Below are 19,238 nucleotides of genomic sequence, written 5' to 3' on the forward strand. Positions count from 1 at the left end.
CAATGTTGTATTTAGTACATTGTACTTTTCTTTATATCTGTTAAGATGTGCTCTGTTGGATTTGAATTTGGTTGTTGCGCTGGACCCTAGTTGTATCAAAGGTACTGTATAGGAAAGTGTCCCCAGGAGGTAGATTATTGGACTCTACAGCTGGGCTTCCAAGCTGCCAAGGTTTCAGGGCACCGATCTTGGTGGACTGTGTCACGTTTCAGAAAAAAAAGTGTTGCAAGTCTGAGGGTTTTTTTTTTTTTTTTTTTTTTAGAATGAAAGTTATCGAATTGAGACTTTCTTTGTCAGAAAAGTCATTGCACCACAACGTCTAACTGATTTCTTAGATAAAAGGAAAAACGGTATTGTCCCCAGTAGCCTAACAAGTACTGTAACAAAGGGTTTCAGGTGCTGCTTGTACTTATTTGATTGTTTTGTACATATACAGGTTTACACTTAGCATTTATCATCACTCATTCAGTCTTCAAGCCATTGATACACTGAGCCAGGTTGTCTCCAACACTGCAATGAGACGATACTGATTTGCCATATGTATTGTCTTGTGTTGAAGCAACTCTTGCCCAGCTTGATCGAAGTAAAGGTGATAAACCTGCATTCACAGAATTACGTCTTATTCCTGGTGTGAACTCAGAAGGGATCTCTTGCCCGAAGCCCGGGGCAACAAGATTTGTAGGACGGACAATAACTTTTGCTGTTATACTTTGCCTGTCAGATAACAAGTAGTTTTTATTAATTTATTTTCCCTGTGTTCTGTCTGTTCCTAGAAAGGCACTATGGGTATATCTGTAGAGAGACACGCAAGTTTCTGAAAACTGAATTGCGGATGTCTAACACATGCACAAACATTTAAAAAAGTGTTTGTCCCACCCCTAAAGTGTCTGATTGGCTAGCTGTGGAAGAAGCTGATCTTCTGTTGGTTACAAAGAAATGGCTGCCTGAGAGTGAGAACCTCTGTCAAGACACATGCTAATCTTTTAAATTTAAGGTATTATTTATGTTTTTTGTAAATGAGCAAATAAGTTATACTGCTTTCTTAACATAACCTGACATTTTAAAGTAAAAAAAAAAAAAGTATTTTATATATATATATACACACACACACACACACACACACACACACACACACACACACACACTGGCTCTCAAAAGTATTCACCCCCCCTTGGACTTTTCCACATTTTATTGTGTTACAACATGGAATCAAAATGGATTTAATTAGGAGTTTTTACCACTGAGCAATTCAAAACAAGTCCATAATGTCAAAGTGAAAAATAAAATCTACAAATTGTTCAAAATTAATTACAAATATAAAACAGAAAATAATTGATTGCATAAGTATTCACCCCATTTGCTATGACACACCTGAATAAGCTCTGGTGCAACCAATTGTCTTTAGAAGTCACACAATTAGTTGAATGGAGTCCATCTGTGTGCAATTAAGGTGTTTCACATGATTTCAGGCTAAATACACCTGTCTCTGGGAGGTTCCACAGTTGGTTAGTACATTTCCTAACAAAAACTACATCATGAAGATGAAGGAATATTCAAAGCAAATCCGGAGTAAGGTTCTTCAAAAGCACCAATCAAGGGTAGGATATAAGAGCATTTCCAAGGCATTGAATATCCCCCGGAGCACAGTAAAGTCCATTACTAAGAAATGGAGAGAATATGGCACAATTGTGAATCTGTCTAGAACAGGCCGTCCTCAAAAACTGAGTATCCGGGCGAGAAGGGCACTAGTCAGGGAGGCCACCAAGAGACCTATGGCAACTCTAAAGGAGTTACAGTCTTACACAGCTGAGCTGGGAGACACTGTGCATACGGCAACAATAGCCGGGTGCTTCACAAAACTGGCCTTTATGGGAGAGTGGCAAAAAGAAAGCCATTGTTTTAAAAAACTTGCATCAAATCTTGGCTAGAGTTTGCCAGAAAGCATATTGGAGACTCTGAGACTAAGTGGAAGAAGATTCTATTCTCTGATGAGACCAAAATAGAGCTTTTTGGCCTCAACGCTAAGCGCAGGTTTTTCTCCAGGATTTCTCTGTACTTTGCTGCATCCATTTTGCCCTCTATCTTCACAAGCTTTCCAGGCCCAGACACAGAGAAGCATCCCCATAGCATGATGCTGCCTCCACCATGCTTCACGGTAGGGATGGTGTTCTCAGGATGATGCGCTGTGTTGGGTTTGCACCAAACATAACGCTTTGCATTTAGGCCAAAAAGTTCCATTTTAGTTTCGTCAGACCACAAAACTTTTTACCACATGGCTGCAGAATCTCCTGAGTGTTTTTTTGAATACTTCAAACGGAATTCAAGGTGGGTTTTCTTGAGTAATGGCTTCCTTCTTGCCACCCTTCCATACAGGCCAGATTTGTGGAGTGCTTGGGATATTGTTGTCACATGCACACTTTGACCAGTCTTGGCCATAAAAGCCTATAGCTCTTGCATAGTTGCCATTGGCCTCTTGGTAGCCTCTCTGATTAGTCCCCTTCTTGCTCGGTCATCCAGTTTGGCGGGATGGCCTGATCTAGGCATGGTCTTGGTGGTGCCATACACCTTGCGGGAAACCTTTAAAAATCTGGGGTTCAGCAGTTAAAAACTGAAAGAACATCAAGGAAAGTCAGAATTCCACAAAACAGCAGTAATAGTTGGCAATTAATTTGTGGCTTTGATGCAACAAACTAAAACACCTGTACATCAGGATTCAGCTTATAGAGAAAGAGGCAGAAGCTATTTTTATATTTGAATAACTCCCAAGTATTGCTTATTATAGTGGTACTACGTACACACACACAGCAGTTGGCTCGACAACCGTATTTCCAAACAGCACTCGCTGCGGTTGTTTGTTGTACACACACACACCTTTCATTACTGAAGTGAGTGCACTCCCTGTTTAAACAAACCACTGAACTTGGGCTTCATTACATGCTGATCATGGGGTTTTGTGTGAGAACACGAAGGCTGTGTTTCTGTGTATCTTGAAGATTTTAGTGACCCAGTCAAGCTACAAGGCTAGATCCACCGTGTTAATCACTAATTGGTTGATTGTGTTCACTGTTAAATAAAACTACAATCCTATTCAAGTTATACTCTAAGTTTGTTGTATGTGTTTTGTGCGATGGGGAGGAGGCAAGTATTTTTAAGAAGGACAAGTAGATTTTTCAAGGATATTGGCTCTCGTTTTTTTCAGAAATTGGCCACCCCTGCTCTTGTTTGATTAATTTGCAGAATATTTAAAAAGACATGCAATTTCACGTAGAAGCAAACAGAAGAACATATTGATCTTAAGAGTCATATTGGTCTTATACAGAAATCAGGAGGAGAGTGCTGTGGGGTTTGGTTCCTCTATCTGGCGTGGGGGGGGGGGGACTCTAGATCCAGTGCAGTGCTTGTACTATTTTGTCATTCAGAAGAAGAGTGGAGGGCGACTATAGAGAATTCAAGTTAACGTGCTTGGCAGATCTAAGTGCCTGGAAGCTGGCAGTGGTAAAAAATAAAATAAATAAATACAAATCTCTGCATTGGTTTATTGTTTTAAACTTTTCAAATCTTACACATGTAAGAAATATAGAAATAAATAATAATTTTTTTTTTTTATCTAATTAATTCTCGATTATATTCAGTTTGATAATAAGTTCATAATAATAATAATAATAATAATAATAATAATAATAATAATAATAATAAATTGTTTCTGGACCCATTAATACACTTCTTACAATTGTATCTGAGTCTCACTCTTGTAATGGTGATGAAACCGTGTGTCTGTGTAATATACTATTCACCAGGTCAAGTGAGTCTCTTGACACGTTGAGTGATTACATACATTTGCAAACATTGGAAACTAAGGAGTTTCTTCTGAGATTTGACTTACATTCTCCAGTCATTGTAGCATATGGTGGAAGTGAACAGCTTACTGTACACACTCCTGGTGAGCCCGGTGTTACTGATTCATGCAAGTTGCAAAGCCGTACAATGGGAGTCATTTGAAGCCTGTAAGCCGGTTAACATGCAGTGTCTTGAGTCACGGCTTGTTAATATATTTGTGTGCATTTCATTTATCTAATATGACTGAACGGTACAGTGGTTCACAGTGGTGACACACCACATAATTATTAGAAATAAAAGGTTTTGATAGTAGGATGATACAGATATGGTGTGGTTTGACTCAGCAGAGAGTATTTGGTTCCCAAGGGTCCATTGCTGTTTTGAATACATTTTAATACTGGTAGCCTGGCTGCTCACTTTCGTATTGGTGGTTTATAGAGCTGTCTCGTAGAAAAAGTCTAGTAAAAATACTTCCCTTTTCTTCTAAGCCTATTATAGTCTATGATATTTCTACAGTCATGTTGCTGAGAGTGGCTTCTCAGAAAAACAGCATATAAAATACATAATTTGAGGGAGGGAATGTTGAGAAACAACACTTAATTAAACCATATTAAATACATTCCTCCAAAAAAAAAAAAAAGTTTTTTCTTTGTTAAAATTTCTAATTACATACAGTGTCATGAAAAAGTATTTGCCCCCTGTCTGATTTTCTGCATTTTTGCACATTTTTCACATTGAATTTGGTCAGATCTTTTTGTGGGTTATAGTAGTATATAGAGGGAGTCTGAGAGAAAAAAATGACACCAAAGTTTGGTGCTTCTTTCATTTTTTTGGTGTACAAGGTAATCAAACATGCACTCTCCAGATGTGAAAAAGTTATTGCCCCCCTAGTTAACTCAACCTAATTAAAGGGATAATTAGGGTCAGCTGATTGAATACTTTGGTTCACAATCAGGCCTGATTTGGGCCAGCCCTGCCCAATCTGACTAACTTTGGCCCTTACCATCAGAGTAAAGTTGTCAGCGCACAGGTTGTAGAGGCACATCATGCCATGATCAAAAGAAATTCCTGAAGACCTCTGGGGGAAAAAAAGTTGTTGATGCCTATTAGTCTGGAAAGGGTTACAAAGCAATTTCTAAGGCTCTGGGGCTCCACCAAACCACAGTAGAGCCATATTGTCCAAATGGATAAAGTTTGGGACAGTAGTGAATCTTCCCAGGAGTTGCTGTCCTGCCAAAATCTCTCCAAGATTAAGGCGTAAAGTCTTCTAGGAAGTCACAAAGAACACTAGAACAACATCCAGGGATCTGCAGGCCTCTCTCGCCTCGGCTAAGGTCAGTGTTCATGAATCCACCATCAGAAAGACACTGGGCAAAATGGGATTCATGGCAGTGTAGCAAGGCGGAAACCACTGCTCACTAAGAAGAACATGAATGCTCATCTCAAGTTTCCCTAAAAGCACCTGGATGATCCTCAAGAGTTCTGGAACAATGTTCTATGGACAGATGAGTCAAAAGTGGAACTTTTTGGCCAACATGGGCCCCGTTATGTCTGGTGAAAACCAAACACTGCATTGCACAGTAAGAACCTCATACCAACGATCAAGCTTGGTGATTGTAGTGTCATGATTTGGGGTTGCTTTGCTGCATCAGGACCTGGATGACTTGCCATCATTGAAGGATCCATGAATTCTGCTCTGTATAAGAGAATTCTATAGGAGAATGTCAGGCCATCTGTCCGTGAGATGAAGCTGCCATGCAGCAAGACAGTGATCCGAAACACACAAGCAAGTCTACATCAGAATGGTTGAAGAACACGAAATTTAAAGTTTTGGAAAGGCCCAATCAAAGTCCAGACCTAAACCCCATTGAGATGTTGTGGCAGAACCTGAAACAAGCAGTGTATGCTCAAACCCACAAATGTCACTGAGTTGAAGCAGTTCTGCATGAAGGAGTGGGCCAAAATTCCTCCACGGCATTTTGAGAGACTGATCAATAACTACAGGAAGCATTTGGTTGCAGTTATTGCGTAACCAGTTATTGAGTCTAAGGGGGCGATTACTTTTTCACACTGAGACATTGAGTGTTGCATAACTTTCTTTAATAAATAAATGAAATAAATATCAACATTTTGTGTTATTTGTTCACTCAGGGTCCCTTTTATCTAATATTAGAGTTTGGTTGAAGATCTGATAACATTCAGTGTCAAAATATGCAAAAATGCAGAAAATCAGACAGGGGGGCAAATACTTTTTCACAGTACTGTGTGTGTGTGTGTAATATATATATATTATAGAGAGCGAGAGATCTGTCCATCTATCTATCTATCCTGTCTAGTGTGGTGCATGGTGGGAGAGTGGAGTGAGTGAGGTAGAGTGTGTCGGTAGGTGTTTCTCTTTCATGTGTTTGTTTGTTTGTCTGTGTGTAATTTTGTTTTAGAATAAAGCAAACTAATAAGTTTGAAATTGTTTTTAAGCCAGCATGGCTGGCTCAGGGTTTTTTTTTTCCCTTTGAAAGATTGACTTGGAAACATGGAGTCAAAGTAATGACAGAAGGCTTTGTTTCTTTAGAGAAGTATGTTTTAGCGATTGGTAAAGAGCGAAGATGAGACAGATCTCACTGACTCATCTCAGACTTCAGAGTCCGCTATCATAAAAAGTGGGTACAGTGAACAAAATATAAAAGAGTTTTTAGAAGTCACAAAAGGAAGAAGAAAAATTGACGTAGAGGATTTTTTCTCTGATATAAACATGTTTCTAAATTCTGCTGCTTTTTTAGTAAAGAAGGCGTCGGGGTCTAATTTGACAGAGCAGGAACGCTGGCGTCTAAAGAACTTTGTTGTTAAAACTGGTAGCAGTCTTAACCAAAAGTAAATAAAATGAGAGCAAACTCTTTATATTACTTTCTTATATTGTTTGTTGTTTGGTTTTTGTTTTCTCTATTTATCCCAATGAAAAATCTTCTACTAGGGAATTTAAATGTAAATGTATGTAGAGATGATCTTAAGAGAGCCTCAGTTTTCGAGTACTTGTTGCAAAAAAAGATTGATGTAACATTCCTGCAGGAAACACATTGCGATCTGAGAACTCAGTCTGATTGGGAAAGAGAATGGAAAGGGGAAATAGATTTTAGCCATGGCTGTAATGTCAGTGCTGGGGTGGCAGTTTTATTTAAAGAGAAGTTTAAACCTGAATCAATAACTATTACAGAAGAAGTCAAAGGTCGTTTGATTAAGGTAAAATCTGTAATAGAAGGTCAGTCTTTCTGTTTTATCAATGTCTATGCTCCTAATGAAGGAAAAGAGAGGTTGGAGTTTTTTAAGATCTTAGATCAGGTTTTAGTAAACTGTGCCTTTGAAGAGAGATTGTTTTTAGCAGGAGATTTTAACTGTACTGTGAATTTTAAAGAGGACAGGAATCACCCTGAGCCACACTCTCAATCTGCCAAGGAACTAGCTGTCTTGATTAAAAAGCATGGTTTAGTTGATGTATGGAAAAATAAACACTGTGATAAAAGACAATACACTTGGGTTAAGCACAGTAATAACAATATGGCTAGACTTGATCGAATCTGTGTTTTTAAAGAGCATTTAAATCTGATAAAGCAATGTCAAATTTCCCCTACTATTTTCTCAGATCATAACATAGTCTCTCTTTCTGTTTTATTGCCCTCCTTTAAGCACATTCGCTCTTATTGGAAATTTAATGTAAGTTTGTTGAATGATTCAAATTTCAGGAAATGTTTTTAGTTTTTTTTGGAAAAAATGGAGAGCTGGTAAAAATTTATTTTCCAACCTTATAAAGTGGTGGGATGTAGGAAAGGCCCAAATAAAAACTTTTGTCAACAATATACTGAAAATGTTACAAAGAGGGCTAATGAGTCTCTGCAAGAACTGGAATGGGAGCTCATTGAGCTTCAAGAAACTCTGGACTCCAATCCAAACGATAGTTTAATTGAAAAATTAAGGCTTAAGAAACAGTTAATAGCAGATCTTTTGGATGCAAAAGTACAGGGAGCTCTGGTGTGGTCCGGAATGCAAGGATTGACCAAAATGGATGCACCCACACAGTGTTTTTTGGGTTGGAGAAAAAAAAGTGGCCAGGGAAAGACCATTCACTGTTTGACGAGACCAGATGGTGTAGAGCTGAGGGAGCCGGAGGAGATCCGAAGGGATGCTGTGGAGCTCTACTCTGGTCTGTTCTTAGCAGAGGTTGAGGCTGAGCCTGAAGAGAGTTTTTTGCAGGACTTGACATGTTTGCCTGAAGAGGGAAAAAAGGAGCTGGGAAAAGCTCTATCGATGGAAGAGCTTACTGAGGCCCTACAGGGGTTAAAACAAGGTAAAGCTCCTGGAATCAATGGGTTACCAATATAGTTTTTTAAAAGTTTCTGGTACCTGTTTCAACATGACCTTTTCACAGTGTTTCAGGAGAGCTTTGAGAAAGGGGAGTTACCTCTGAGCTGCAGAAGAGCTGTCATTACGCTTCTCCCTAAGAAAGGTGATGTCAAAAATGTTAAAAATTGGAGACCTGTGTCGTTGTTGTGCTCTGAATATAAGGTCATTTCCAGAGCTTTGTCCAATAGACTGAGCACAGTGATTGAAAATGTGTACACTCTGATCAAACTTACTGCACCCCAAATAGATTCATTTTTCATAACATTTTTTTAGTTAGGGATATTTTAGCGGCCTCTAAATTGTTTGGCTTTAGTACTGGTCTTGTTTCTTTAGATCAGGAAAAGGCCTTTGATCGAGTAGACCACCGTTATTTATGGGAAGTCATCGAAGCATTTGGTCTTTGGTTCTGATTTTATTAGTAAAATGAAAGCGCTCTATTGTAACATGTTCAGTTTATTGAAAATAAATGGGGGCTTGAGTGTACCCTTTTCTGTACAGAGAGGAATCAGGCAGGGTTGCCCTTCGTCTGGAATGTTATATGCTTTATCAATTGAACCACTACTATGTAAATTAAGAAATGTTTTAACAGGTTTGTCTATTCCAGGTTGTAATTCCCGGTCAATAAAGCTCTCAGCCTATGCGGTTGATATAGTTGTGTTCGTTTGCAATCAAGAAGTATTTGAAAAAGTCTCATCAGTGCATGTTAACTGGAGTAAAAGCAGTGCTGTGCTCATTGGGGAGGGACAAGGGTGTAGATCCCTGATTTTACCAGACGGACTAGAATAGAGCCAGAATGGGTTTAAATACCTGGGGGTCTTTTTAGGCAATGAGAAAGTAGAACAGTTCAACTGGGATGGGGTTCTAGATAAAGCAAAAGGTCGCTTACAGAGGTGGCGGTGGCTTCTTCCACAAATGTCTTTCAGAGGAAGAGTTTTAGTTTTAAATAATTTGGTCTCTGTCTCTGGCATAAATTGATCTGTGTGGGGAACCCCCACAATTCTTGATTAAACAGATTCAGTCTCTGCTCTTAAAGTTTTTTTGGAATGGGTGTTATTGGTTAAAGCAGTGTGTGTTGTATCTACCACTAGAAGAGGGTGGACAAGGTCTTATGAATACTGAGTGTAGACTGGTTGCCTTTAGGATTCAGGCTCTGAGGAAATTGCCAGTAAAGCTGCCATGGAGGGAACTGGCATTTTCTTTTCTTAATCAGGTTGGAGGGCTTGGTTTTGATTTTAATTTGTTGTTTTTAGATTTTGACAAAATGCAGTTTTCATGTCTTTCCCTCTTTTATAGGAGTGTGCTGAGGGTTTGGACGTTACTAAAGGCTGAATATGTGGACCCACTGGATCCTTTTTGGGTTCTGGAGCAGCCTTTGTTGTTTAATCCACATCTAAATCCTTCTTTTAATAGTTCAGAATCTTTTAACTATTCTCTCATAAGGGCTAAAATAGTAAAGATTTGTGATCTGATAGACTCAGAGCAGTGTGTCTGGAAAAGCCCTGAATGTGTGGCCGGTGCTCTGGCCATGCGGTCTGTGCATGTGGCAGGTCTGTATCTGGCACAGCTGCGTGAAGCTCTGTCTCTGGAGTGGCGAGAGGCACTAGGGAGTGTTTTTGATGAATGTTGAATGCCTCAGCAAGCTCCATTTCCTTCTTTGCTAATCTCCCCTGCGTTGGGTCATTTTGGTGAAGAGAATGGCAAGATTTTAAAAGTGAAGGATTTGTGTAAACTTCAGTTTAATTTATTAGAGGGGAAAAAAATCTATGAAATTTGTGTAAAAGTTAAACAGCAGAAACCAGTTGAAGTACTTCCAGATACCCATTGGAGGGAATGGCTGGAAGCAGGAGAGGAGGATAAGCCAGCCTGGAGGACTTTATATAAACCCCCTCTTAATAAAAGATCAGGGGATTTGCAGTGGCGACTCCTGCATACAATCTGGGCTGTTAATGCATTCGTAAGCATTATAAATCCCGAGGTGACTGATCATTGCCCCTTCTGTAAGGAGAGAGAGACTGTCTTCCACTGCTACATGGACTGTAAAAGACTGGACCCTTTGTTCAACTTTTTAAACACCATTTTTTCAAATTTGAACTTAACTTTTACAAAGACTGTTTTTATTTTTGGTGTCAAATTTACAAGAAACCAAAAGCATTTGATTCAACAGGCACATTTCATTTTAGGGCAGGCAAAATTAGCCATCCTAAAAAGTAGAAAAAGTCAAATGAAAAATGTTCATCAGGACCTGGTAAAATTGTGTAGGATATTGATGGTTACTCACATAACTTTTGAATTCAAGTTTTATAAAATGATGCATGACTTGCTCAGTTTTGAAATGATGTGGTGTGTGAATGGAGCGCTCTGTGAGGTAGAAGATGATTCAGAAGAACTCTGTATAAATATTTAAATGACTGTTTTATGTATTTTCTCACAAAATAATGTAATGTAAATGTTCACAGTTTGTTTTTGACTTTTTTCTACACAATAAATGTTTTTTTTAAAGTATCTATCTATCTATCTATCAATCAATCAAAGTGTGTCCTAGGTTGCTATTATAAACATGCTGTTCTGGATAACCGCAATCAGCAGACAGGCCATGCATTAACAACAGTTGATAAACAGTAATGACACAAAAGCTGATAGAATAGTTGTTATCATCTTCCATTAATGCTACATTTGTCAAGAACAACATAAATAACATTATATATTGGGATTAAATGTCTTTATTATAACATTAATAGCACCTTACACAGAAAACACACCCGATGCCCACTTTTGAAATTGCAAAACTAATACCCCCAGGTATGTCTGAAATGTTACTGAAGCCCAACTGGCATAAAGGCAAACTGTTCTTGGCATTCCATGCAGTGCTGGGAGGAAGCAGGGAGCTGTTTCTGTTATAGAGGTGCTGTTCTTAGCATTCCATGCAGTGCTGGGAGGAAGCAGGGAGCTGTTTCAGTTATAGAGGTGTGCTGTCCCATAGGATTCTAAAACCAGTTTATTCCAGGGTTTTCTTCTGAGCTAAATCTTGAAGCTAGATATCCTTGTACTGTTGCAATTGTGTGAGCATGGCACTTTGGATAACTGTGTCACAGGAAGGGCAAGCCAGTTTTAACGCTTGCACCACAGTTTAACCTACCCTTGGGGGATGTAAGCAAACTAACTGTGTCTTGTTGAAATTGAGAATGCACAGACAGCTTTACTCCATTAGTAAACTGCAAGGAATTGTCTCTGTAAAGCTGAACATCTTTGAAGCTTAAATTAAAAAAAAAAAGTAATTACTGACTGGACGTGCCAGGGAAACCAATCTATTTGAATGCAAACTTCAATAGGTTTAACTTATAGGGCCTGCTAAACTGAACTTTTAGCTGGGAATAGACTGAAGATTGTGTTGCATCAGAATATGGGTTTATGCAGTATGGATGATTTGACTGTGGGTGCAGGGTATTGTGATCTATTTTTGAATGATTCTGATTGAGCTCATGTAGTATTTTCTATCATGTAGATTATATAGCCAGTGTTTACTGATGTACTCTGAAATAAAATAAAACCGTTTTCTGAGTGCTCTCTTCCCCTAGCTAAAAGTGGATTTAATTGAAGTAAAGGACACCTTTAAGTATAATCTGTTATACAATGACATTAGAAATGCGTGTAGCAAAGGAGAAGCCATACTAATGGGGGATTTCAACTTCCCCCAAATAAAATGGGAAAACCCAGTGGGGAGCACAAAGGATGAAATAGAAATGGTGGAAATGACAAATGACTGCTTCCTAACACAATTTGTCAAGGCACCGACTAGAGGGGAGGCATGCCTTGATTTAGTCTTTTCAAATAACGAAGACAGAATAACAAAAACAGAGGTCAGAGAACCACTAGCAAACTCAGACCACAACATGGTCTCATTTGAAGTGTTCTTTAAAACCCCAAAAGTAATGACTAAAGCTAAGGTTTACAATTTTAGAAAAGCAAACTATGAAGGTATGAAACAGAGACTAACAGAAGTAGATTGGAGTAAAATAGAGAAAACATCCACAGAAAAAGGATGGTTGTTCTTCAAAAATGTAGTACTAGAGGCACAAAACAATTACATCCCTAAAGTAGACAAATCTAAATGTAAAACTAAATTGCCAAAATGGATTAATAGATCAATTAAAAAAAAATATTCAGCGAAAAAAGGCACTTTTACAGAGCATTAAAAAAGAACAAAAAAGAAAGTACGCAGAAAGAGTACACAGAACTGCAAACGCAAGTCAAAAAGGAAGTTAGAAAGGCTAAGAGAGAAATAGAAATGAACATTGCTAAGGGAGCTAAAACCAATTCCAAAATGTTTTTCCAATATTACAACAGCAAGAGAACATTCAAAGAGGAGATTAAATGTTTAAGAGATACAAATGGCAAAATCGTAGATGAAGAAAAAAAAATAGCAAATATATTAAATGATTACTTTTCCCAAGTTTTTACAAAGGAAGATACTGACAACATGCCCCACATGTCATCCAGTTCCTATCCAGTTTTAAATAACTTTAGCATAACTGAGGCAGAAGTGTTAAAGGGACGAGGAGCTCTTAAAATAAACAAATCCCCTGGGCCGGATGAGATCCTCCCAGTAGTACTCAAAGAAATGAAAGAAGTAATTTACAAACCGCTAACCAAGATCATGCAGCAGTCTCTTGACACAGGGGTGGTACCGACAGACTGGAAAATTGCAAACGTAATACCGATCCACAAAAAGGGAAACAAAACTGAACCAGGTAACTACAGACCAGTAAGCCTGACTTCTATTATATGCAAACTTATGGAAACTATAATAAGATCCAAAATGGAAAATTACCTATATGGTAACAGGGTACTGGGAGACAGTCAACATGGTTTTAGGAAAGGGAGATCGTGTCTAACTAACTTGCTTGATTTTTTTGAGGATGCAACATCGATAATGGATAATTGCAAAGCATATGACATGGTTTATTTAGATTTCCAGAAAGCTTTTGACAAAGTCCCGCACAAAAGATTAATTCTCAAACTGAACGCAGTTGGGATTCAAGGAAACACATGTACATGGATTAGGGAGTGGTTAACATGTAGAAAACAGAAAGTACTGATTAGAGGAAAAACCTCAGAATGGAGTGTGGTAACCAGTGGTGTACCACAGGGATCAGTATTAGGTCCTCTGCTATTCCTAATCTACGTTAATGATTTAGATTCTGGTATAGTAAGCAAACTTGTTAAATTTGCAGACGACACAAAAATAGGAGGAGTGGCAAACACTGTTGCAGCAGCAAAGGTCATTCAAAATGATCTAGACAAGATTCAGAACTGGGCAGACACATGGCAAATGACATTTAATAGAGAAAAGTGTAAGGTACTGCACGCAGGAAATAGAAATATACATTATAAATATCATATGGGAGATACTGAAATTGGAGAAGGAATCTATGAAAAAGAGTTTTTGTTGACTCAGAAATGTCTTCATCTAGACAATGTGGGGAAGCTATAAAAAAGGCTAACAAGATGCTCGGATACATTGTGAAAAGTGTTGAATTTAAATCAAGGGAAGTAATGTTAAAACTGTACAATGCACTAGTAAGACCTCATCTTGAATATTGTGTGCAGTTCTGGTCACCTTGCTATAAAAAAGATATTGCTGCTGTAGAAAGAGTGCAAAGAAGAGCGACCAGAATTATTCCGGGCTTAAAAGGCATGTCATATGCAGACAGGCTAAAAGAATTGAATCTGTTCAGTCTTGAACAAAGAAGACTACGTGGCGACCTAATTCAAGCATTCAGAATTCTAAAAGGTATTGACAGTGTCGATCCAAGGGACTTTTTCAACCTGAAAAAAGAAACAAGGTCACAAATGGATAGACAAAGGGGCATTCAGAACAGAAAATAGGAGGCACTTTTTTTACACAGAGAATTGTGAGGGTCTGGAATCAACTCCCCAGTAATGTTATTGAAGCTGCCACCCTGGGATCCTTCAAGAAGCTGCTTGATGAGATTCTGGGATCAATAAGCTACTAACAACCAAACGAGCAAGATGGGCTGAATGGCCTCCTCTCGTTTTGTAAGCTTTCTTATGTTCTTATGTTCTTAGGTATAAGGGTTCTGCTAGACAGTGATATTACCCTATCTTGTCCTCAGCTTGTTCACATACAGGATGCACTTGATCTGTGGCTGCTTGGAAAGCTAGCTGTATTTCTTGCCTAGTCCAGGGGGGAAGGTGGCCCAAGGCCACTTCCTGCCCGCTTCATTAGTTTTCATCTAATTCATATATTTCATTCATCATAGTTTTACCAGCATAGGGGCGGCTAACAAGCTCCAATGGGCAAAACTGTAACAGTGTCAACTCTAACGAAAAGCCAGTAGTGATTACCCCACTTGACCATAAATTATTACCCCAAATATTCCTTATATAAAAGGGAAGGAGAGTTTAGTGGCAGATCCAAGACAACACTGGATAAGTCAGCGTGTAATTACTTCTCATCTCTGTTCAATTGTGGATTGTTTCTTGACTAAAGATGGACTTTGAACTTTAACAGGATTCTAGCCAGTTAACATATAATTTGGCTGAATTAAATATTTTCTATGTGGGGCTTTTGAAGGGCGATATCTGGTTCAGTATAACCATTATAGCATACAGCAAAACATTCATAAGAGAGAAACATGAACGAATATGCAATAAATATCTGCACCAGGTATCGCCCTTCAAAAGCCCCACATATAGGAATTTCATTCAGCCAGCAAACTCAAAATATGTGTACATTAATAACTGGCTAGAGTCCTGTATGCACAATGAGATCTAGTCTCAGTTAAAGTTCGAAGTCCATCTTTAGTAAAGAAAAAATCTTCAATTGAACAGAGATCAGAACAAAATAACAAACAGGCAATGTCGGTGTAAATACCTTACACAACCACCAAACCTAAAGGAGAAAAAAAAGGAACCCTCCTTTGAGTTTTCTTTATAGAGGTGCTTGTTTAATCCCTGTAAAAATCAAATTGAGCCTTCTGTGTAGAGGTGCCTGGCAATTTCTGTAAACTCGAAACGATCACTAACTCAGTGTAACACAGGTTTACCGTCCTTAATCTCCAATATATTAAATTGGACTGAAGATACTCAGAACTCATGAAAACAATACAATTAACCAAAGATATTTCTCACTTAAACTGTTTTTTCTTTTCAGAGTTTGGTTGTGGAACAGTAGCTTAAGCTGGCTCTCAACATTTCCCAACTTAATCGCCTGCAACTGCTCTGTCCACACCTGAGCAACTAGCTGCACAACAAGTTTCCCGCATTAAGAAGTGTGTGTAGTTTTTACAGATGGCTTCTCTGGTGTAAACAGTGCAGAGAGAGTGGAGCTTTGAGATGATATACTCTGCTGTCACAGACGGTTCAATAAGTCGGAGCTCTTCGACAATTTCTTGCATTGCTGCATCTCGTAAAAAAAGAAATTCGGTGTGATTTGTCATTTACTTTCCTTAATACCTCCCTCTCCTGAACCAATTCTGACAAATGAGTTAACTTTCATAGTTGACATATTTTTTTAATTTACCGTCACTTTACTACAGGAAAGTAAACAACAGTCAGGAGATGGTAACAACCAATCATATTTCACAGCCGCGCACATGATAAAAAGCGTCACTACAAATCACTTAGCAGACTGCTTGAAAGTAGAGCTTGTTTCTACTGTAAGCAACCAGCTGCACAACTGATTGCAAATGGCTGCAGAAACACCCACATATAAGCGATTCAATTGCATGCAACCAAGCTGCTCAACTGAATCACTCAGGTGTGGCACGGCTCTAGAAAGATGTGTCTTTAACAAACCTGAAATCAACAAGAACCAAAAGAGAAGTGATCCCTCACCCTGACCGAGAAATGGCTTAACATCCATTTAGATAACAGCTAAAACAATTATTGTTTCATCAGACCAACCCTTTTCCCTGTTGACACAAATTACTTAAAATATAATGTTAGGGACAATTATATTTAACTAGCAGCCTCAGAGGACCAATGCAGAGATACCAATAATGTGCATATAGGAAAATAAACAGAGCTTACTGAAGTGTTTGGTACATGGATTAATTACCATGACAATGTAATTTAAAATACTTGACTTTATTTTCACAGAACGCCCTTGTCTATTAGCAAATTACTGAGAACAACACGATTGCTTGGCTAGGCATCTTCCATGCAATTAAGTACAGCACACAGTTTTTGCTGCAGTGTGTAACAAATGCTACAAAACCATGGGCCAAATTGAAGTAACAGCATCATTATTTACGGGCATGTTTATCTGTCAGTTCAGTAAATCATTCATTTCATTCCATTGGTGGGTGGATCTTTTCTGAATGTGCAAACCAGATGGACTGGTGTTAAGGTCCTCTATCAGACTAAGTAGAGCATCAATTTACAAAAAAGGAAGCAAAACAGATGTGAGTTTACACTAGTGAAAGTGACACCTACTGAAACGGAAATTTTGTCATTTGACAGTAATAAGATGGCTAATGGATATTGAATATCCATATTCTATTCCATAACTGCATGCGTGGGTCATTCTTTGGGATAAGAAAATGCAGAACTTTTAGTTGTTCCAAAAAGTAGAACTTTTTGCTGTTGTGCTCCTCGTTTGTAGACCTCTTTTCCAGTTGCCAATAGGCAGATTGAAACATCCTAAATTGAAAACATAGTTTTTCTGAATGTGCTGGTTGTAGTGGGACTATATGGTGCATATGAACTCTCTTGTTTTGCATTTAACACTGTAGAGTGCCCTGGGATGCAGTTGCGTGAAGTGCACTATATGAAAATACATTTTCGTATTGTATTGTGTTGTATTCTGCAGGGCATTACTACAATTCATTGTCCAAACACAATATATATATGTTCTCTTAACTGATAAATGTAACCTATTAATGCATGATATAGTACTGAGCCAAGGAACACGCCACATCAACTGCCATCAATTAGCAAATGAAGAAAGTGGTGGGATATTGTTTAGTAAACTGACTGACACATCAGTACATATAATTTTTGCAGGGAATTTGATTCTCCACCACTTTGCAATTCATTCCTCTGATTTGCCCCTTGCTGTTCTTACCACAAAGTGCAGATGTTCACAAACACAGGTCAGTGTCAAGGTGTACCTCAATAATGCACCCATGGGCTGGTGGTGAAGTGTCATTCATTAGGAAAGCCTATGGCTTTGGTGTTAAACAGTACAAGCCTGAGTACCTGGAAATACAAAGGAGGTTCCGACATGTTGATTGATGTGCAGTAACAGCACTACCACAATGGGCTATGGGTGTAACAGAACTGCAACTAAGGGCTATGGCTTCACCCAATAGTAAAACATAACAGTAACAAAACAGGACATAGAAATTTGCTTTTTGTTACATTCAAATAAATGTAATTTTTTAAAAGATGTTTTGTGAATATAGAATCTACCCCAGCTTTTCATGCTTTGGGTTGGGATTACATAGATCCCAACACGTTTATCAAGCTTTGAAAGTTTTTTTTTTTTTTTTTTTTTTTTTGTAGATGACTGGTTTTCTACACAGATTCTTTGTAACATGATGGACATATTGACATGCAATCCTTTTGGTCTGTTCTCTCTGGAAAGTAACCTGGGAACCAACTTTGTATCAGCAGTCATGTCAGATAACTGTGTGACACAGCTACCAAAAACCACTCAATAGATTTCAGCTGCCTGATTTAATCCTGTCTCCTTCCACAGTGTTAGCCATTAAAGCCTTATTTTTAGTGCATTGTAGAATTTGGGAAGATTTGCTGGTTCTGGTACAATATATAACAGCCACAAAAAGACAAGCGGACGTCTTTGATTCAGAACTTAGATCAAGTAGTTTTACACAAGTAGCATATGGTTCCTTGGTGTCTTGTTCACACATTCTTCATTGCGTCTGTATTGCCTGTCTGCTTTAACGGAAAGCTGACCTTGTTGCTTTTTCAGTTTGTTCGCATTCCCTTCGAGACTTCTTGCCACGCTGTCACTTTTGCAGACTAAGCAAATACGCTTCTCTTGCTGCTGCTGCTGCTGAATATCTCATTGAAGCTCCATGTTGACTTGCCAGCATTTGTCTTTCCAATTGATCGAAGCAGATCTCAATAGCGACACGCCAGCACCCACACAACGGTTGGCTGAAACAGTTGCTGCTTCACTGCCTTGCTCATTCATAAACTAAAATTAACGGGAAACAAACAAACAAAACCACTCAATGCCAGTGTTGCTCACCGATGGTCAAACGGAGGATCCAAAAACAAATGGATACCGTGAACTCAGTAATCGTGGTATAGAAAAATGGTTGCGGTTTCAAAACCGTGGCAGTTTATACCACGGTTTACCGTAAAACCGGTACCGTGTCATCTCGAATTGGAATATCCATAAAATTGAAAGTGTATAGACAAGATATAGAATTTCTATTATTTTTTTTTTTTATTATGACTAACAAAAGTTGTAGTTGTCTTTACACATTTGTAATTCTGGGTATCCACAAGTCGATTTCAACGAGCATTACACTTCAGTATTGCACTGTAACGAGAAAGGCTTCAGCTCTAGAAACTGCAGTTATGCAATGGCTGCTATTGTTGGTTTGAATTTCGAATTGGTCCTGCCTTGTAACTCATTTCTTTTCTTTTTGCAGGGTGTCCTATTCAGTTCACGTCTCTGAAGATTATCCAGGTAAGAAGAGCTTATGAGTTCAGTAATACCCTCGTCCCCTGCCTCCTATATCCCCTTTTATTTTAAACACCTTTCACCTGGACATAGGTGCTTCATGGATCTTCGGTGTAATATTTCTACGGGATTTCTGGATATCAGAAGCTATGAAACACTGTGAAAATGTTTTTGCCTTAAACTAGAAGAGACTGTGAAGGTAGAGAGAATTGAATGTTACAGTGTGTTTCCATACATACTGTCCACCCATTCTCAAGTTACATCTTCCGACAGCATTGCAAAGCCCGGATTGCATGGTGTGTGGCTGGATTGCTTGCTAAATGTTTGA

At 38.5% G+C, this 19,238-nt stretch overlaps 1 protein-coding gene across 2 annotated transcripts in view; it reads left to right on the plus strand.

Moving 5' to 3' along the window:
- The window catches only part of LOC121299788 (protein mono-ADP-ribosyltransferase PARP8-like), an 82,428-nt gene that overhangs the window by 22,658 nt on the left and 40,532 nt on the right, over window positions 1-19,238 (plus strand). For both annotated transcript variants that reach the window (XM_041227859.1, XM_041227867.1), the window contains exon 3: window positions 18,879-18,916. In XM_041227859.1, coding sequence (XP_041083793.1) covers window positions 18,879-18,916 — 38 coding nt within the window. The remainder of the gene's footprint in view (window positions 1-18,878; window positions 18,917-19,238) is intronic.

The sequence above is a fragment of the Polyodon spathula genome, chromosome 2 (assembly GCF_017654505.1).
Source record: "Polyodon spathula isolate WHYD16114869_AA chromosome 2, ASM1765450v1, whole genome shotgun sequence".
NCBI lineage: Eukaryota > Metazoa > Chordata > Actinopteri > Acipenseriformes > Polyodontidae > Polyodon > Polyodon spathula.